The 18,626-nt window shown below is 42.7% G+C and overlaps 1 protein-coding gene across 1 annotated transcript; it reads right to left on the minus strand.

Moving 5' to 3' along the window:
* Positions 1–211: 211 nt before the first annotated feature.
* LOC114567508 (uncharacterized) lies at positions 212–1,997 on the minus strand. The gene is made up of 3 exons (XM_028596530.1): positions 1,876–1,997; positions 1,754–1,797; positions 212–1,681 (listed from the first exon to the last, which is right to left on the minus strand). The coding sequence occupies exons 1-3, from the start codon at positions 1,905–1,907 to the stop codon at positions 633–635; spliced, it is 1,125 nt and encodes a 374-aa protein (XP_028452331.1). The 5' UTR covers positions 1,908–1,997; the 3' UTR covers positions 212–632.
* Positions 1,998–18,626: the final 16,629 nt, after the last annotated feature.

Here is an 18,626-nt window from a genome sequence, read left to right on the forward strand (position 1 = left end):
CAACACATTTGATGTAGAAGACGGTCAGTTGAAGTTTCTCATTTAACTTACTAGACATTTGTTTCTGCACACAGACTGACCGCCTCAAAAAGAAACCCATAGTTCATTACATCAAATATCTGGAGTAGAGCATTTAAGACATTCAATATCATCTGTCAGGGTACTGTGCACCTGTCACTCACAGAACTAAAGGATACCCATAGGCAGGGAGTGCAGTTCCAAGTATTTTATTGAAGGTCTCAACAGTTTATGCAAGAGCAGACTGCTTCTAGAAAGGTCAGGAAGCTGAGAACAGAAAGACCATTAAGCAAGTTCCCAATGCATTTTCATAAGAAATAAGTTTCTTCAACCTCACTTCAGCACAACGTTGTCTACATTACATTAGTTAGAATACCTACATTAAAGGTAAACGATATCTGTTGGACACAGGCACCCGTTGCTGCTGCCACCTGGGATGGTCTGATGATTCCATTGGAATTTGTCTTGAACTTCTAGGCTCACGAAGTACTTGTGGGTTTGAGCGAGTGGGCTTAAAGACAAAAATACCTCCCTGAGAAAGAGTAAAATTCAACATCATGCCAGCTTTGCGTTGGGGGACTTTTTGTCAAGTAGGCGGGCTGCTGGGTTTCAGTTTACCACAAAGTGGACTCAGGCTGGGGACCAGAATGCATCTCAATTGCATGACTTGAAGCAATAACCGATTGTGGCTGGTGCTTGGTCAGGTAGGCAGGCTGCTGGGATTTAGTTGACTGCAAAGTGGACTCAGGCTGGGGACCAGAATGCATCTCAATTGCGTGACTTGAAGCAATAACTGGTTGTGGCTGATGCTTGGACAGGTAGGTGGGCTGCTGGTGCTTAGCTTGCCAAGTAGAGTCCCTCATAATTTCATGACTTGATGCAATGTTTTGCAGTTCTGCATCAGTGGGCTTAGACTCAAAAATACCTCCCCCAAAAAGGTCCCCCATGTCAGCTTTGGTTTGAGTCTCCCCTTTCTGGAGCTTGGCAGGCTGCTGTGGCCTGACTGGGCCAGTGGGCTGCAGGGGCCTGGAAGGATAGCCCAGGTAGACGTGCTGCTGGGACCTGGCTGGGTATCCTAGTTTGTGGAGCTTAGCTGGGTAAGCATGCTGCTGGGTTCTGGACCACCAAGTGGACTGGGGCTTGGATAGGTAGCCTGGTTTCTGAGACTTCGATGGGTGAGAAGGCTGCTTGGGCTTGGATGGGCGAGAGGGCTTCACGGGCTTGGAAGGATAGTCTAGGTAGGCGTTCTGCTGGGACCCAGCTGGGCCGTTGTGCTGCTGGGACCTGGCTGGGTATCCTAGTTTCTGGAGATTAGCTGGGTAAGCGTGCTGCTGGGTTCTGGACCACCAAGTGGACTCATGTTGGGGAACAGAATCCATCTTAATGCCATTACTTGATGAAAGGAATCCTGTATTAGGGTTAGTTTGAGGTGGCTGCTGGGGGTTTTGTCTGGGTTCTTGAAGGATTGGATGGCCAGGCCCATAACTAGAAACACTTCCCTCTTGACTGTAGCCATCTACTTGCCAACCATAAGAACCACTATAACCTCCTGCACTCGGTGCAGCAGCTTGCTCCAAGTTCTCAGATGAAGCAAGGTTGAAGCTTCTTTGAAAATCAAAGTGAGGAGTAACATCTTTGAAGCCTCCATTTCTGTAGCTGAGAGCTAGAAAGAACAAAAAGGTCAGTCTTGTAAACAAGTTACTAAATGTTCTGTTCCTGTAGCATGAAGTCTTACCCTTTGCATGCTGCCCAAAAGTCACAAGTGAAAGCACAAGCACTCTGAAAAATAGAAAATAAGATGAACAAAACAAGGTTAGCACAATAAAATATCTGCTGAAATTAAGAAAGTAATCTTACCTCACACAGAACCCAGAGGACATTTTTTTCATTAAAGACGAAGCCCAACAGCCTGCAAGACGTGCTAGCCGCAAACCAAAAAAATCTGAAACTGTTGTTTCAGCTTAATGACTGCTGCAACGTCAGTGGCCCTTTTTAAAGTGTTGGTACCTGAGTCAACCAATCGTGTCTCACACTGATGAAGTAATTTGCATCAGGTTGTGATGTCAGAGTGCCCGCTGACAACCTGGGCAGGTGTTTGCACTTTAGTTAATTCCACCCACTTCTACATTTCACCTATCATGTCAGTGAAGACAGTTTGTAGATCTGCTTCAATGGTCAATTCACCCAAATTACAAACTTTACAAGGCTGCGAGACAAATGTCCCCTTACAGACAATAGTTGAAGTTGTTGTGGTTTTATTTGTTGAGGTTTTGTCTTTTCCACGTCTGAGATTTCTGCCTGAACCCAAATTTAACAGAACTAGAAAGTAGAAGAAGAACCTTGTTGCTCCTTTATTGACCTTTTTTTTTTATTATAAATTACCGTCTTAAAATAAACTTTAAAACATTACAAAGTTGCAGATGTCGGTTGCTGCTCTTCATGTTTTGTTGTACATTCATGTTGTTCCGAAAATAACCTCTCACTAGGTTGTGATATGAGCTAAAAAGTGCAAAGTGTTTTGGGATGTTGCTGTACATCACATATAGCAATTCAAACACAGATGCAGTGAGTACTCCATAACATAGTGCTTTTCACTGATATTGACTGATGTTTATAAGATAAACTTAACTGATCTCACACTGGGGAACTGTACACGTTACAGCACCTCAAGAGTTTACAAAAGCAAAGGAAAAAGGGACTGAGTGATACAAATGTATGAAGATAAAAATGCCCATATGTAGATACATCGGCCTTTTAACACCAAACTGAGAGCCAGTAAGGGAGGATATATGCATCCAGAAATGATGATAAAGATGAAAAATTTGTCAGACTGGAGGAAAAAGTAAAATATACACATTAAATGGGCTAAGCATTCCAAACCTGCTTTTATACCATCAGGCTTTTGGTTTGAGGCACCTGGCCTAACCCCTGGGCACGCTGCACCATTGGTTTTCTATTTAAAATGCCCTTTAAAGGATATTCCCTTTAGTCATTCTGTATTTGTGTATTTGGAAAAGGTTGTCTGAAATACTGGACTCAGGTTTGATCCATTCTTGAATCTGTCTTTGGGTTTTTGGCTCCGACACATCTGTCTTACTCTACACACAGTAAATAACATCGCGCAGCGTCATGTCTTAAAGAGCTCACAGTAGCCTGTTACCCAACTAGAACACAGCACTCCCAGAATGCAGGGTAACTTGTGGTCCCTATAGTCTCCAAAAGTAGAATGGGAGCCAAAGCCTTCAGCTATCAGGCTCCTGTCCCGTGGAACTCTTCCAGTTTCAGTCCAGGAGGCAGACAGCCTCTCTTAAAACTTTACTTTTTGACAAAGCTTATAGTTAGGGCTGGATCAGGCTTGTCATGGACCAGCCCTTAATTATGCTGCTATAGTATTTATACTGCCGGGGTAGTTTCCCATGATACGCTAAACTCCTCTCTCCCTCTGCACGCATTGATGTCCCATTAATGCATGTTGCTAACTTGGCATCTTCCCCAGAGTTTGGGCTATGGTCTCACAGGTTGCCATGGATTGTATAGTTGCGTAGTGCTTACTCAAGGGGGAATGTGGCTCTCTGCAAGATTACGGTCTAGACACTATATAAAAGTGGCATGAGAGAACGTCTGTAGTGATTTGGCACTGATACATTATCAGTAGATGTGATGGCCGACAACCCATTTGAAGAACAGTTCATAACTTGGAAACTTTAGTTTTCAGTATCAGCAAGTTAGCAGTCAAGCATTTTACAGGATGTTCACATTTTCGCTGTTTAACAATCCCTCTAAGACAGTAAACCTCAAACTTGCAGCTTCTCTGAGTAAAAAAGAAAATCGTAGGGCTGTCCTCGACTGGAGAAATTAGTCGACAAACACTCATAATTTTGTCAACTATATCACGGTCTATCTATAATGTAGATCATGGGTAAGATGCTTATTTATTTATAGTGTGGGTAATCATGTGTATGTGATCATAGGCATGGGTGAGGTGTGTGGGTGTGAGTGAGCCTATATTTATGTTTTATCCAGCATTTTAATGCTGCAAATTGGATTGCTCCCACAAAGTTTCGTCGCTTAAATATATGCAATGACAATAAAGATCCATTTAACTAATCGATTTGTCGATTTGATTGACAGATCTGTAAAACTGAGCTTCTCCACAAAGAGTCATGCAAAAGCACCACTTGTGTTTCTTGTGTTTACCAGAGATGTGCCCATATGTTTCTTGGAGAGAAAAAAAGGTCATTCAGCAAGGAAAAAGCAATAAAAAAAGGACTAATTGAGTAAAGAGATCTTAGGCGACTAAGGCCAAAATGACCGATTAGAGGGGGCAGCCCTACAAATTAAATCTAAACAATGCTGACTTTGCTGCTCCCAGCTAAAAAACGACAGCAGTTTGTGATTATCTCATTAGACGAAGTCCTGTGTCGTCACAGGCCGCAATTTTAACCCACCTTTGGTCTCGCAGGATTAGACCATCCGTCTTCATCGAGCTGCCTCGGACACAGCGACTGGATCTAAGAGCTTTCCTGGCAGGCGGAGAGGGTGCTGTCCTTGTCTTGTCCTCGGTTACAGGAAGGGGGCCTCTAATCAGCTGTGCAGAGAGGATGCTGGGAGAACTGGCAGGAAACCAGGGGAGGAGAGGTAAACGAGACGGGATGCTGCTGAGGTTTTTCCATTCATAATTCATTCGCCAAGTTGTTCATCAGTTCACGCTGCAAGAAATGTGTATTTGACTCAGTTTGACAGTTTAAAAACACACCGAACATTTGAATAATGGTTTACTTTAAGTGATGAGTTGTGTTTTAAATAATCACACCACACTGGAAAACTTTATTTCTCATCATGTCTTTTTCCTGTTTTTTAATTTAATTTTTATTTAACTCACTCACCTTCCTCTTGTCTTCTTTCATTGATTAATTGTCTTTTCACCGACTCATTCATCATCTCATTCATTCATTCTGTCCCTCTACACTTGAGAGGCTGACACTTTTAAGGTTATGTTGGGTTACCCAAGGTTATCAAACAATTTAAGTCTGCCCTTTTATTCACGAATCAATTCAACACGGTACAGAGAAGCTTCTCACCAGCTGATGCTGAAGATAGTGAGATTGGAAATGTCTTTTAGAAAAAAGTAATTTAAGTATAAAAAAAACCCTGAAATGCATCAGGTTGTTTTTAACGTTTCTTAAACCAATGGCGCTGAAAATTCTCAATTCTCATTGGCTGGAAGTTAATATGGTCTTTACACACCAGAAACATGTCTGACGCGGCGCTGCTGCTTCTAGCCTTGTCTGGACACATGTATGTTTCCCATTGATAAAATTAAATACCATGTTAAACATAAATATATACTGATTTGATTACAGCAAAGACAACGTCGGCAGTATTGACGGCAAAATAGGCTACAGAATATTTCGCAGATTGACAGGTGCAATATTAGAAAATCGTCAAAATGTCATTTATTAATATGAAATTGTGTCTAAATGACATATAAACATCTTTTCATATTCTATTTTGCCTGGAAACGCTTCCAAGACGCTTGCGTGTCGCGTGAAAAATAGGCGTCGGTTCAATTTCTAGCAGGCACGCGTTTTCGGCACGGCTAGAGCTTTTAGGCCTGAGACGTGCGTGTCACGCAGGCAGTGTGTAAGCTCTAACCTGTTAACATGGGAGTCGAAATATGAACGGGCACGCCACGCAGCTGACAAGCTTGTGCCACAGTGTGTAGCCGGCCTAATACCTGCACCCAGGTGTTTGTTTGCATTTCAAAATAAACCCTCCAGTCTTAAACTCTAGGTAAAGATGGTAAAAGTGAGGCATAGCCAAAGAGTTAGGAGCTAAGATTATGTGTGTAGCCAATTAAAGAGCTGTTTAGTGAGAACCATGCAAAATACATTTTTAAAAGTGTTTGATGTGTGCTTGAATCTGGACTTCAGAATCCACTTATAGTTGCCGGAGAAGGAAGACTTTTCAAAATAACGATCTGAGGTGAAGCTGCAGCCTGGAGGTCTGAGGGACGGCTGCAGGAGACGTGTCAGGAGAAGGCATGCGAACAAAAACTGAACACACCTAAATGTGTGGAGAAGTCATAGTTTTGGGTAAGAGTGAAAAAATCCCAACTCAAGGTCTACTAACTAGTTTTTTTTTTTTTTTTTTTTTTTTTACAGAGGTCTTAAGTGGATGGAGTCATGTTTTTGGGTGCCTTCCAAAACTTTTCCTTCACAATTCTGCACAGTGTTGCTGAAAAGGGACACTCATGAGGGAATTACTGTAATTGTTGGGGTTTTGGAATTTATAGAGTGTGGTCTAGACCTACTCTATCTGTAAAGTGTCTCGAGATAACTTTTGTTATGAATTGATACTATAAATAAAATTGAATTGAATTAAATTGAATCATGTTTGGTATAGCAGCACTATACCCTGCAAATAATGGCCTCACTCTTCTATTTTCTTACTCTTGTTGTCAATTTACTTCACTTTAGCCCCTTAGGTCTTTTATTTTCTTTAAGCAAGAGAAGAAATCTACCAGTGCAGTAAAAAAACATTAGAACCTATTTTCCAAAACACCTGGATTGGTAGCTGGAGAGGCGCCAGTTCACCTCCTGGGCAACTGCAGAGGTGCTCTTGAGCAAGGCACCCAACCCCCAACTGCTCGGGCTGCCATCTACAGCTGCAGCCCCCTCACTCCGACATCTCTCCACTAGTGCATGTGCTGTATAGGTGCTGAGCATGTGTGTGTATTTCAGGCCTGTGTGTAATGTGGTATTCTAACAAACGGAGTGAAAACCTTGTAATTTCCCTTGCGGGATTAATAAAGTATAAAAATGAAGAAATTAAATGAAATTAAAATGTAAGAATTAGCTCTCAGAGTTTCCATCACAGAGCTGTGTGTGTGTTCCTGCACGGAGGCAGTGAACTCGACCCCTCAGGAGTCGTTTATGTTGGTTTCAGAAGCATGACGGGCGACCCTAAATGCGGTTTCGGAGGCCTTCTGCTCGCAGCGGCGTGGCGACGCTGTGAGCAGAAAACAAAGATTATCGATTTCAGCCGGACTCAAGTGTGGGATCAATCGTTCTGGCATTTACTGTGAGCTCTGTGAAGCCCCACGAGCTGCGGCTGGACTTTGTGTCTCTACGTCTGTGTGTGTGTGTGTGTGTGTGTGATCTGTGTGTGAGCGTCATCATTCATGCCAGGATGCTCTGGTGACTCGTGATGAGAAAACATCAGCGCTGATGTGTCATGTGTCCTTGCGAAGGTTGAACTAAAGCAACGATGCATGGAAGTTAATATTCAATAGATTCATTGGTATGGCTGGACAATATGGAGAAAATCAAATTTCATGATATTTTTTACCAAATACCTCGATATCGATACCGCAACGATATTGTAGTGTTGACTATTGGTGCTTTGAAAAAATATTTACACAATGAGAGTTTAGATCAATAACCATCAGTAATGTGGATATAATGACTAAGTGGGTAAAGGCAAATAATAGAACAGTTAGAACAGTCTGGTAAGTTCAGAAAAGTTCATCACTTTACTGTAATGCAGCCTATAAAACCAGGAAAAGACACTCATGTCATATTACGATATCCAAAATCGAAGACGATATCTAGTCTCATATCACAATATCGATATAATATCGATATATTGCCTAGCTCTAACCATTCATACATACAGCTACAAAAAGTAAAGCACCGTAATTCCACGTATTTATTCAGTCCCTCCAGAAAAACGTGATTATGCGATTGCATAATTCACTGCATAATCAGCCAAAGTCCGCATATTGATGCGGTGCCCGCATTTTTTTCAAATACGCCGCACTTCCGCCGTATAAATTGCAGATTTCCGCGCAAAATATGCGGGGCTTGCATGATTTCATAATCCCAGCATTTTCGTTGCAAAAAAGTCACATATATCTCAGCAGAAAGTTGAAAAATTTTGCGTTTACTTCACACAAGAGCAGCCATTTTCCCCTGTTGCCATGGGAATGTTATGAAGTGACAGCAACGTGAACATCATCGAAAAGCTGGGTTTTGGGGGAATCACTTTTTTTTCTCTTTTTCATCAAACCGCAATTTTTGCAAGTTCCCGCAATTTCATCGCATAAAATTGCATAAATATCCCGCATATTCCATCGCACGAAAACGTGCCGCATAATCAAGGATTTTTGCCCGAAATAATCACAAAAAAACTTATGCATTTTTCTGGAAGGACTGTTTATTTCTGTATGCATCACTTCGACTGCTGCTGTATAAAAGTTTGTGTCCCTGGGAAAACACAAGACTTACACCCAGGAAACGGGTGTTTGTTTCCCGGGAGAACTACTTAAGGGGACCAGTGTTTTAACCCAAACCACAAACTTTTGCTCTTCAAAGTGACGTGTGTTATTATGATCAGATGTATCTTTTAACGCAGTATATGTATTGAAAAATGTAATGTCCCTTTGCCCCGCCCCCTCCCACCCTGCAGAGGAAACCCTTGGGTGCAGAGGTCTCTTCAAGCAGTCAGGGCGAGCAGTTTTAAGGAGTGAGTCCTCCTCTCTGGCTGCCAAGGACAGGATTACCCAGCAGACAGCCGCGCTGCTGCTGTCACCTCGTCCTGACCCGCCGCGGCGGTACACACACACACACACACACACACACACACACACATACACACACACTCACACACACACACCTGCACAGAGACACTTCTGAGGGCGCTCAACACCTGCTCACCTGAAGCTAATCCTGAAGCTCACCTTAAAGCCTCCCAGTCCAGAGGCAGCCAGAGGTGACTGTTTTAGAGTTTAGTTTAGATGTCGGTAAGTCAGTCTGTGATGATTAACTAAAAAGGAAGAGAAAACATGCTAAGAGTGAGTCTGACTAGGGGGTAATGTGTTGTTAACAGATTACGTATTTTAAACTCTGGTGGATTTGTGAGTTGGCTCCTCAGATCTCTGCAGGGTAAATCCAGACAGCTAGCTAGACTATCTGTCCAATCTGAGTTTTCTGTTGCACGACTAAAACAACTTTTGAAAGTACACCAAAACAAGTTCCTTCCCGAGGCTGTTTTGCTGAGGTACCGTGAATCCGTACGGCGCTTAGCAACCGCCCAAGACGATTGTGATTGAGAAGTGCCAATAAACCAGAGCACATTTTTCTCCCATCGCGGAATGCTGTGTGGACTTGGCGGACCCTCCTCCGCGGCGCTGTGGAGGAAGGTCTGGCAATGCGAGACTATGACGGGAGCAAAGCGGAAAGCAAGATGACGAAGTATTGAAGTGCCAAACTCCGCATAAGTAGGCAAACAAATACAAGACTTTCATCCCGGAGACCGGGGGTTCAGGTCCTGTTTAAAAATAAAAGTGAATGGCAAAGATTTTCTTTTACTTTACAGAACAAACGGAGCTACGTAAATTCAGCGTAACCACACAGTCCCACATACACCATCCTGCTGCCACAGATACTCACTACAGGACCAGATGTAGATTAAAGGTGCAGTTAGCGATTCTGCGCAAAGATTGTTGATTTTTGAACTTAATTGCCAAACAAATACAACCCCCTTTGAGAAGCTCCGCCCCCCCAGATCGCCTGTTGTTGATTGGCTGGAACAGTGTTTTGCGGCCCGTGCACTCTTTTCTGTTTGTTTTCCATTTACACTGCCAGGGCTGTGTATTAAAGGTGCTCTAAGTGATGTGATGCATTTTTTAGGCTACAACATTTTTTGTCACATACAGCAAACATCTCCTCACTATCCACTAGCTGCCTGTCCCCTGAATACACTGTAAAAAAAAAACGCGGTCTCAGCGGACAGCTGAGGCTCCACAAAGAGCAAAAGAAACAAACTGCGCCAATCTGCACCACCAAACATATCAAACAATGTTCCAGCCAATAACCGACAAGAAGGAGCTGGTTGAGCCATCACTGCAGCGACGTTAGCACGTAGGCTACTTCCACAATGTGGACCCTGGGCTGTCTTCAGATACCGCGTTTTTTTACAGTGTGTTCAGGGGACAGGCAGCTCGCGGATAGTGAGGAGATGTTTGCTGTATGTGACAAAACATATTGTAGCCTAAAAAATGCGTCACTTAGAGCACCTTTAACACCAGATTTTTTTTTCCAGCACACGCAGAAAATAGAGAGGTAGGTGACCGTGAGAAGATATTCGCTGAGTTTGACAAAAAGTGAATTGGATTAAGATCACTTATCTTTAATCCGCTGCAGGAAAAAGAAATTGTCCCTAACAAATGCACAATTTCCTCCTGTTTTAGGAAATTACTAAGCCTTTTTAAACGTGAAACTATATATTTGTGATATGTTTTTAAAGATGTGCGTCTTCAGCAGGAACCGAAGAGCTTGGAGCTGAGAGCCACAGACAGGAAGTCAAAAAGTATTTAGAGACGGACTAAAGCTCAATTGATGATTGTGCATTGATTCTACGCCGTATACAGATACAGACCCCGCGCTGTAGCCTGACGTGCCCGTCCCCCAACTGTGATTGGTCCGCTCAGTCGTGGCTCGGTAGCGTCCCATTACACCCTACTCATTTCAGGGTTGAGGGTTAACTCTGGTTGCTACAGATTTCTGACCGTGGTCAAAAAACACAGGTGAGACACTTTGTTTCCCACTTACGTAGATCCTACGTATAACCATAAATCCATCATAACGCATTAATGGTTTTGGTCTTTTCATGGAATTTGCTGACAAGAAGACAAATATAGAATAACGCCAGCCATACCTCAGTCCTATAAAGCTGAATGATGGGGGATTTTCCTCCTATTTCTATCCCTGTGAGGACATCTGGCCTGCAGGATAAAGAAAGGACAAAAACAACCGGACAGTGTTTCAACACAGAGGTTGCATTCTCGTTTTCGTGTGGTTTTCCTATTTGTTTTGCCACTAAAAAGCAATTTGACAACTATTGTCCACTAAAGAGCCTTTAATCATTTTCCTTTGTCCTCATACGTCCGCTCACAAACGCACACAGTCGCACAACAAACCAGCTGTACAATCATCAAGCACACACACACACACACACAGATATAAATAGTAAGCTCCGTGATTGTCTTCATATGCAGATGCATGACATTTCTCCTTCTTGTCAGCCTTCTCTATTTTTCCAGCATCTTTCTCTCCCTCGTTCTCACCTTACCTCACCCATCTCTCCTCCTCCAACTCCCCTCTTCTCTTTCTTGTCTCTCCTCTCCTCTCTCTGCCAGAATACTAATAAACCTCCTCCCCCTCCTTCCTCCCTTCTTTTTTTATTGCTTCAGAAGCTCATGTTTCCCATATATTTTCTGAATTCGTTGTCCTCATCTCTCAGCGTGACTCAGAGACTTTACATCCCTTCACTCTTGGCAAGTTTTTTTTTTTGAAGAGCATCCACGGTAGCTTGGGTTTTACCCTCTTTCTTACTGTGAAACCCCCGCATGCCCTCCATCTCTTCCCCAAAGACAACTTTAAATGACTAAATCTGAATCACAATTTTACTATGATCAGAGTTAAGTGCTGTATTTGCAAATATTCTTGGAGAGGCAACCAGTGAGATCTCTGCATGCACCACTGTGCGTACATGCACAGTATGTATACGTGACATTATGCTGTCATGGTGTTGTCTGACTGTGAATTTGTCTAGATGCTCTTTAGACAAATAATGCAAATACATTAATTTCACCAATATTCAATATATTTAATTTGTAGCTCTAAGCTGAAAGTGACATGAGTCATTCCTTCCTGGACAATTGCGGTCCGTTGTTGGACTGTGACTCTAAAACCAGCTACAGAAAGGGCCGGGATTGGATTCTTAGAAATTTAGTGAATCAAATCTTTTCAGTTTGGAGTGAGAATGTCATTGCCGCTTGGTCAAGTTTTACTTTGAATTCACAAGCAAAATTTTTGTTACGGAATGAAATGTATTTTTCTCAATGCTGCAATGATCATATTGTGTTTTTCAAAATGAATATATATGTTTTCATTTGACACAAATTAAGGCTTTAGTGTGACTTACTGTAATGTGTACAGAAGAACACAAATGTATTGTGATTTTGATTAGAAAGAGTAATGAATTACCCCCCTTTTATATATTACCACTGGGGGAGCCAAAGTGAAATTTTGTTTTAAGTCTATGGCCTTCACATGATTTTGATTTCAAACAAATCGCCCACCCACTTCATTACTACAAGTCCTAGTGATTATTACAAGTAGTGACATAAATAATTCAATTGCTAATTCATGTTGGTTAGCTTAATCATGGTCTCATTATTGCCTTAAATTAGATGTATTTTGTATATGGTGGAAAATTGGTGAACGAAAGTGAGTCTGGTTTGATTTAGTTTTGTGTTTATCGTTGTGGAGTTTCTCCCCTGAGATCAACTGACAATAAACAGTGTGGGTGACGAAAACTATGACAAAACATTCATTTACAAGGACTACATGTAGCGTGTGTGTGTGTGTGTGTGTGTCTGTGTGTGTGTGTGTGCCCTGCTGTCAACATCTCAGCCATCCTAGCGAGCCGGCAGGGGAACACTGAGGCATCACAAGGCCAAGGATCCACCGAGCAACTCTCAGCTGTTGGCTGTCTCGGAGCTCAGAATAAAGACAGAGACACTGAAATAAAGGGAACAAAGGCTGAATATTGAACTGAAAAAATATAGCCTCTACTCTTAAAGAGCCCCCTACTCTCGGGGTCTACTAGAATAGGTTCACGTGCTTTAATAACATACTGCCCATTGCTGCATCGCCTGCACCTGAAACCCTCTGTCTGAGCTCTTCGCCCGCCTTTCCCAAAAGCCCAGTCTGCTCTGATTGATCAGCAGGCCTACTCGGTTGTGATTGGTCAACCAAATTCAAACAAGCCACTGGGCAGGCTGTGCTCGCTTAGACAGCACAAATGGGCAGCACAGATGAAAAACAAACTGGGCTGGCTTTCTCAACCAGTGACATTACAGTGCGTTCCGTTTACATCGGAACCCGAGTTAGTCTATATCCTTCACGTTCCACGTCCGGGACTGCTCCGCCGTTTAGCGGTGCTAAACTCTGTGCGGAGCTTAGCCCCGCCCATGACAATTCTGAATGGTTTAAAGAAATGCCAATGAACCAGAGCACGTTTTCCTCCCATCCCCGAATGCTGTGAGGAGTAGCCAGACCCTCCTTCAGCGCACTTTGGAGGAGGGTCTGGCAAAACGACACCACACCCGAGTTGAATGCGCTTCATTTACAAGTCGGGAATTTTGTGGGGGTTAGCCATTGTTAGCAATACCAGTAGTTAATGACGCATTACGCCATTTTTGTGCATACAAAAAGCGTAGCAACATGCCCGCAGATAGAAGTTGGACAGCACTGTCTGTACGACTGATGCGAGACAATAAGACACAAGTGCTAATAACTGTATGTAACTACAGCTTTCAAAACTGTTGAGCAGCCATGTTGGATTTTTAGCTCGCGGTACTCAGAGGTTGTCAGAGTTCCGAGCTCAGAAATCCGAGGTCAGGGGGGGGGCGTGTTTCCGACTTTGACCTCGGGAAAATCCAAATTCTGAGTATAAATGGAACGCACTATCATCACTTGAGGAATTTCAAACAGGAATGTGGGCAAGGCATCTTCAGGCGGTTGAGAAAGTGCTGCATACGGGAGAGAAAGCTCAATTTTTTAAAATATTTTATACATCTATTACATACACAAACAGCTACATAACACACTAAAAGGCGGGGTTAAAAAATCTAAAAAGCATAATTGGGGCTCTTTAGGAAATGACTGATATGGAGGTGAAGCTGCTGAATCAGGGAAGCAAAAATGTTTTTTTGTCCCCATTCGATGACGTCCGGATTGCCATGAAGACTGTAAATCTGTCAAACATCGAAGACTGTTCCGGTACAACTGTGACGACGGGAAGGATGACACATTTTGTCACCGTGTGCTGGCGTTTATAGAGAGAGAGAGAAGAGAGAGAGAGAGAGAGAGAGACTTATACTGCCTGGTCTGATGGGGGCAGCTGTAATTAAAAGTCAAGATGAAGAGCTGCAACAGCAACAGTTTAAGACAGAGTATTTTGTTTCTGCTGAATTAAATCTTCAAAATGAATACATTTATTTATCTTTTAAACGTATACCCTGCAGAGTATAATGTCATGAAGCTGAATACAATTTAAAAATAAAATGTCTTCAGTTACTACACGGACATTTCTTTGGGTATGGGTATTTTTTCCACTAGTGACACAAGCCTCATGCAGTACGTGTCTTTGCATGGACTGTGTTTATGTAAAGGCATATTTTAGATTGTTTGGTTTGATGTTACACTTTAAAACCATGAATCTCCTACTTTTGTGACCTTTCATGTTTCCAGATAACCTGAAGTATTAAATGCCCTTTTATGGCTGAAGAGTATTTAAAATCCTAGGCCAACAGAATTCCAGTTTACTACAACGTGGGTCTTATTTTTTTTGTCGACTTGACCATCATTTCTATAGCCTGGTCCTACCAGACTCTGGTATATTAGCCTGGTCCTACCAGACTCTGGTATATTAGCCTGGTTCTACCAGACTCTGGTATATTAGCCTGGTCCTACCAGACTCTGGTATATTAGCCTGGTTCTACCAGACTCTGGTCCATTTCATTAGTACAGAGAGTCTGGCCACTCTCCATTGACAAGCGTTAACTTCCTTGAAGGCGGGTACTCTGTTAAAGTTTAAAACTATTGGATCTGCCCAGAGCCACTCTGGATCTGCCAGAACCAATCGCTAACGTTTGGTTGTGACGTTGGCTTAGCATCGCTAGCGTTAGCCTTAGCTAACTCCTTCACCACTAACGGAGCAAGCTGGAAAATCAAACATCACGGCCACCAACATAACTCAGCAGAGATTGTTCTTGCTCGGGCTTTAACTTCTGGATATTCGGCAGCGTTGCCACAACGGACCGAATGGCTTCGCTCGCATCTTTCTCCGCCGCCATTACGGAACTACAACTCAAACTAGCGCACGACCTCAACGTCATCATTCTCAGCCACTCCCTCTGTTCGCTGATTGGACCGGTAAAGATTTGACCTGAGAAAACCCAACAATATACCGCAAACCCAGACGGAGTACTGAAGGAAAATGAAAATTGAGCGGAATCACGTAGGAGGGCGGAGCCAGGCTAGTAATTTCTATCACCAAGTTAACTACTGAGGTTTAGGAACACGGTAGTCTTCCATTGCCAGACCTACTGTATATCACTGCTGCGGAGTAAGGTCTGGCTACATCACAGATACACTCCTGGATAGGAGAAAATAAACGCTCTGCGTTGTTTGCATTTTTTAAAAACCAATCACAATCGTCTTGGGGCGGCGCTAAGTTCCGGATGCAGCGACGGTGACTCTGCAAAATAGTCTCAGGAAGGAACTTGTTTAGGTGGAACATTTGCACCCCACAAAAAGAAAACGCCAGATACAATATTAAATGAAGTTAACTGTTCACACAGTAACGTAAGCTATTTAAATTAGCTGAACCGAGTCGTTTTTTAAACCCAAACACCATCTTTTCCCAACCCTGACCTAACCAAACCAAACCTTAACTGTAGCGGTAACAGATCAGAAAACTGATTTTATTTTTGCAACAGGGATTTGTAACCGTTGTTTGAAAGCACAGACAAACGATTAGGAAACGCTTTAATGTGACGTTCTGGCGGGAAATTATGAACAATGTATTGTAATTTGGAGGACCTTGCAGTCTTCCTATATAAACTGTGAAGAGTCTTTTCATGTTTATCGAAGCCGTAAAATCAGTGTGTCTCTGCAGCCTAGTCGTCTGTATATTTAGGGAGCGTGCAGTTCACAGAGTGCGGTTCAGGGCCGCGCTTCTGTTCTCCGTCTGAGATGGAGATTGAGTTAATAGAGTCGGGAGCGCCGTCCGTCGCCGCCTGCACTCCTTAGGGCTGAATCACTTTGTGTTTTCATATTCATATGGTGTGGGATTGAGACGGAGGGAGGCAGAGAGGAGGGCAGGCGCGGTTTTGGAGGAGAACAGCTGCAGTGCATTGTTTGTAGAGAGAGGAAAAGCCCAGCTGTAGATTTAAACAGGCTGAAGCGCGAACGTGTGTGACAAGCATCAGATATCGCTGGCATTAACACTTGCTCGCTTTCACTCGAGCAAAATCAAACTTTCAAATCCTCCAGCGATGGATACAAAAATGATGCGTGAGTAAGTTAATCAGGGGGCAATGCCTGAGAGGGGATGATGAATAAGGATGTTGCTGTCAGAGCTGTTACTTTGCATGTCGCTGAGCCGATTTTACATCTTAGGCCGTCGGCTAACTTGTGGCTTTTTTTTGTTCCACTAAAGAACGAGATGCAGACTTGTCGGAACCACCTTTTCAAGCCTTTAAGGCGGGTTTGGCCCGTTCTGTTGTGTAATCCTTGGAGAGAGGTGTTTCAGGTATTTAGCCTTTACACTTATTGATATAATCGGGGTGGACAAAATAATAGAAACGCCTGTCAGTATAACGCAACTTAACAGCACCGCAAACTACAGCCTGTTGAATTAGCGCATCTCTAAAGCAAGATTAAATATAAAATCTGAACATTTTAACCTTCATGAAGAGAGGATTTTTGTTGTTTTAGATGGCAATGGTTTTAACTAGGTGTATATAATGATAATCATTTTAATGACCTAGTGTATTTATTTATTGTTCCTTTAAGTTACTCTTAAGATTTCCCTTTTCACTTTCACTTGTTTTTTGAAGTTCCATCGTCTATGTCAGCGATGTCAAACTCTATTTCACTAAGGGCCACACTGGAAAATGAGAACCACATCAAGGGCCAGACACAAAGAGTTTACTGACATGCTTTTATATAGTCGAAAGAGTCCAATATCTTTGGCTGTATTATTGCATGTCTCAAATAGCTGTCTCACTTACAGTTTGTTACACATAAAACCCTAAAAAAAGTCAGGAAAAATGTTACCTAGCCATCATAGAGTTTAGTCAAGCAAACAATCATTTTGATTAGATTTTTAAAAGGCTACCCGACTCACACCTGTTTCACAGGTCTGAATATGCAAACTCTCTGGGTCTGTGGGAATCTATGAGTCTCTAGGAGTTGGCAAATCTGCCAAATTCTGAGTTTTGTTTAATTACAGTCTGAAAAACAGTTTCCCATCCTTTTGGTTTGGTGCCCAACAAGGGCAGGCCATCATTTATTGTGAATCTAAATTTATTTGTGGGCCGGATCAAAATTTGCGAGGGGCCGGATTTGGCCCCCGGGCCTCGAGTTTGTAGTCGTCGCTCTTTTCTGTGTTTGTCCGGCCATTGTAACCGTTCACACGCAGCGCAAAGCAGGGACCGGGAAAAAACAGTACGCTGTAGAAGTACGTTGAAGAGCGAGTCTGTCGCGTTAGCACCGCCTACCCTTTCTGGCCAACCAACCACTGCTGGGCGATGGAAAACACGCCACTAACTGTGCGCCGCTTGTGATTTTGTTTGCGGGAATATCGCCACAGACACCCAAGTCACAATACTGCAAATGCAACAGTAAGACGTATTTATTTATATCAAAATCTTCCAGATTATTAACTTTAACTTTTCATGCATCATCAGGTCCAATACTTATATAATAGAATTAATACCTGCAGGGTTCCAACACACTGTCATGGACAAACATTTCTAAACTTTTTCATGACTTCCATTACAGAGGAGTCATGAAATATTGAATGTACACGTACCTGACATTATTCAAACATATCACATCCAAACTCTTTTCAAACATAATTTCGGCTAGCTGGCGTACACGGAGGAAGAGACGGAACGACAACGAAGAAACCCGCGTGACAGCAAAAGAGCAAACGTCACGTATCAACGCCTATTAGAGATGCGTTACGTCAACGGCTACGGAAGATAAACGCGCGGAAGGTTATCCACGGAAGACTACCGTAACAATTCATTTCATTAAACACTTAAGTCCAAGACTTCACCAAAACTTTCAAGGATATTAATAATTTTATGATTTTTTACAGTTTTTCCATGACCTTGCACCCTACCTAAAAAAAAACATACATTCCGTCCGTCGCAGCTCTACTTTTGCCAATAAGCATGCTATCATGTGACATTTATTCAGATGAAGATTTCCCAGATTATTACTTTAACTGCAAAAGATTTACGGGAAGTAACCACTTTTTTTTAAGCACGGGGACATAAAATCTGGGTTTAAATCAGTTGTTCTGCAAAATCCATTCAGGAATGCATGTTGTCGATATTTAATGATACCGGTGAACCTGGATTGTGTTTATTTTGGGCCTATATGTTTAGGAGTTGCACCTTATTCTTAAATTGGCCTTTTTATATCTGCATTCTTCCCCGTTTTTTTATAGCAATGGCTGCAGGGCAATTTCCCTGTGTGATGAATAAAGTTTGATCCTGTTAATAAGCAAACTCTTAACTGGAAGGCTACACTTCAGCCGGTGTGTGTTTGATAGGAGTGTGTGTCTAATCTACCTTTGACAGCTGGACTGTATTTGGATGTCGCCTCCAAGTGTCTGAAGAGAGAGAGAGAGAGAGAGAGAATGATAGAGCGACATCGACAATGACGGGGGAACAGGAGTGTATGACGACGGTATAGGCAGAAAGAGAGAGAGAGAGAGAGAGAGAGGGAGAGAAAGGAAGC

Source organism: Perca flavescens, chromosome 14 (genome assembly GCF_004354835.1).
Source record: "Perca flavescens isolate YP-PL-M2 chromosome 14, PFLA_1.0, whole genome shotgun sequence".
Taxonomy (NCBI): Eukaryota; Metazoa; Chordata; class Actinopteri; order Perciformes; family Percidae; genus Perca; species Perca flavescens.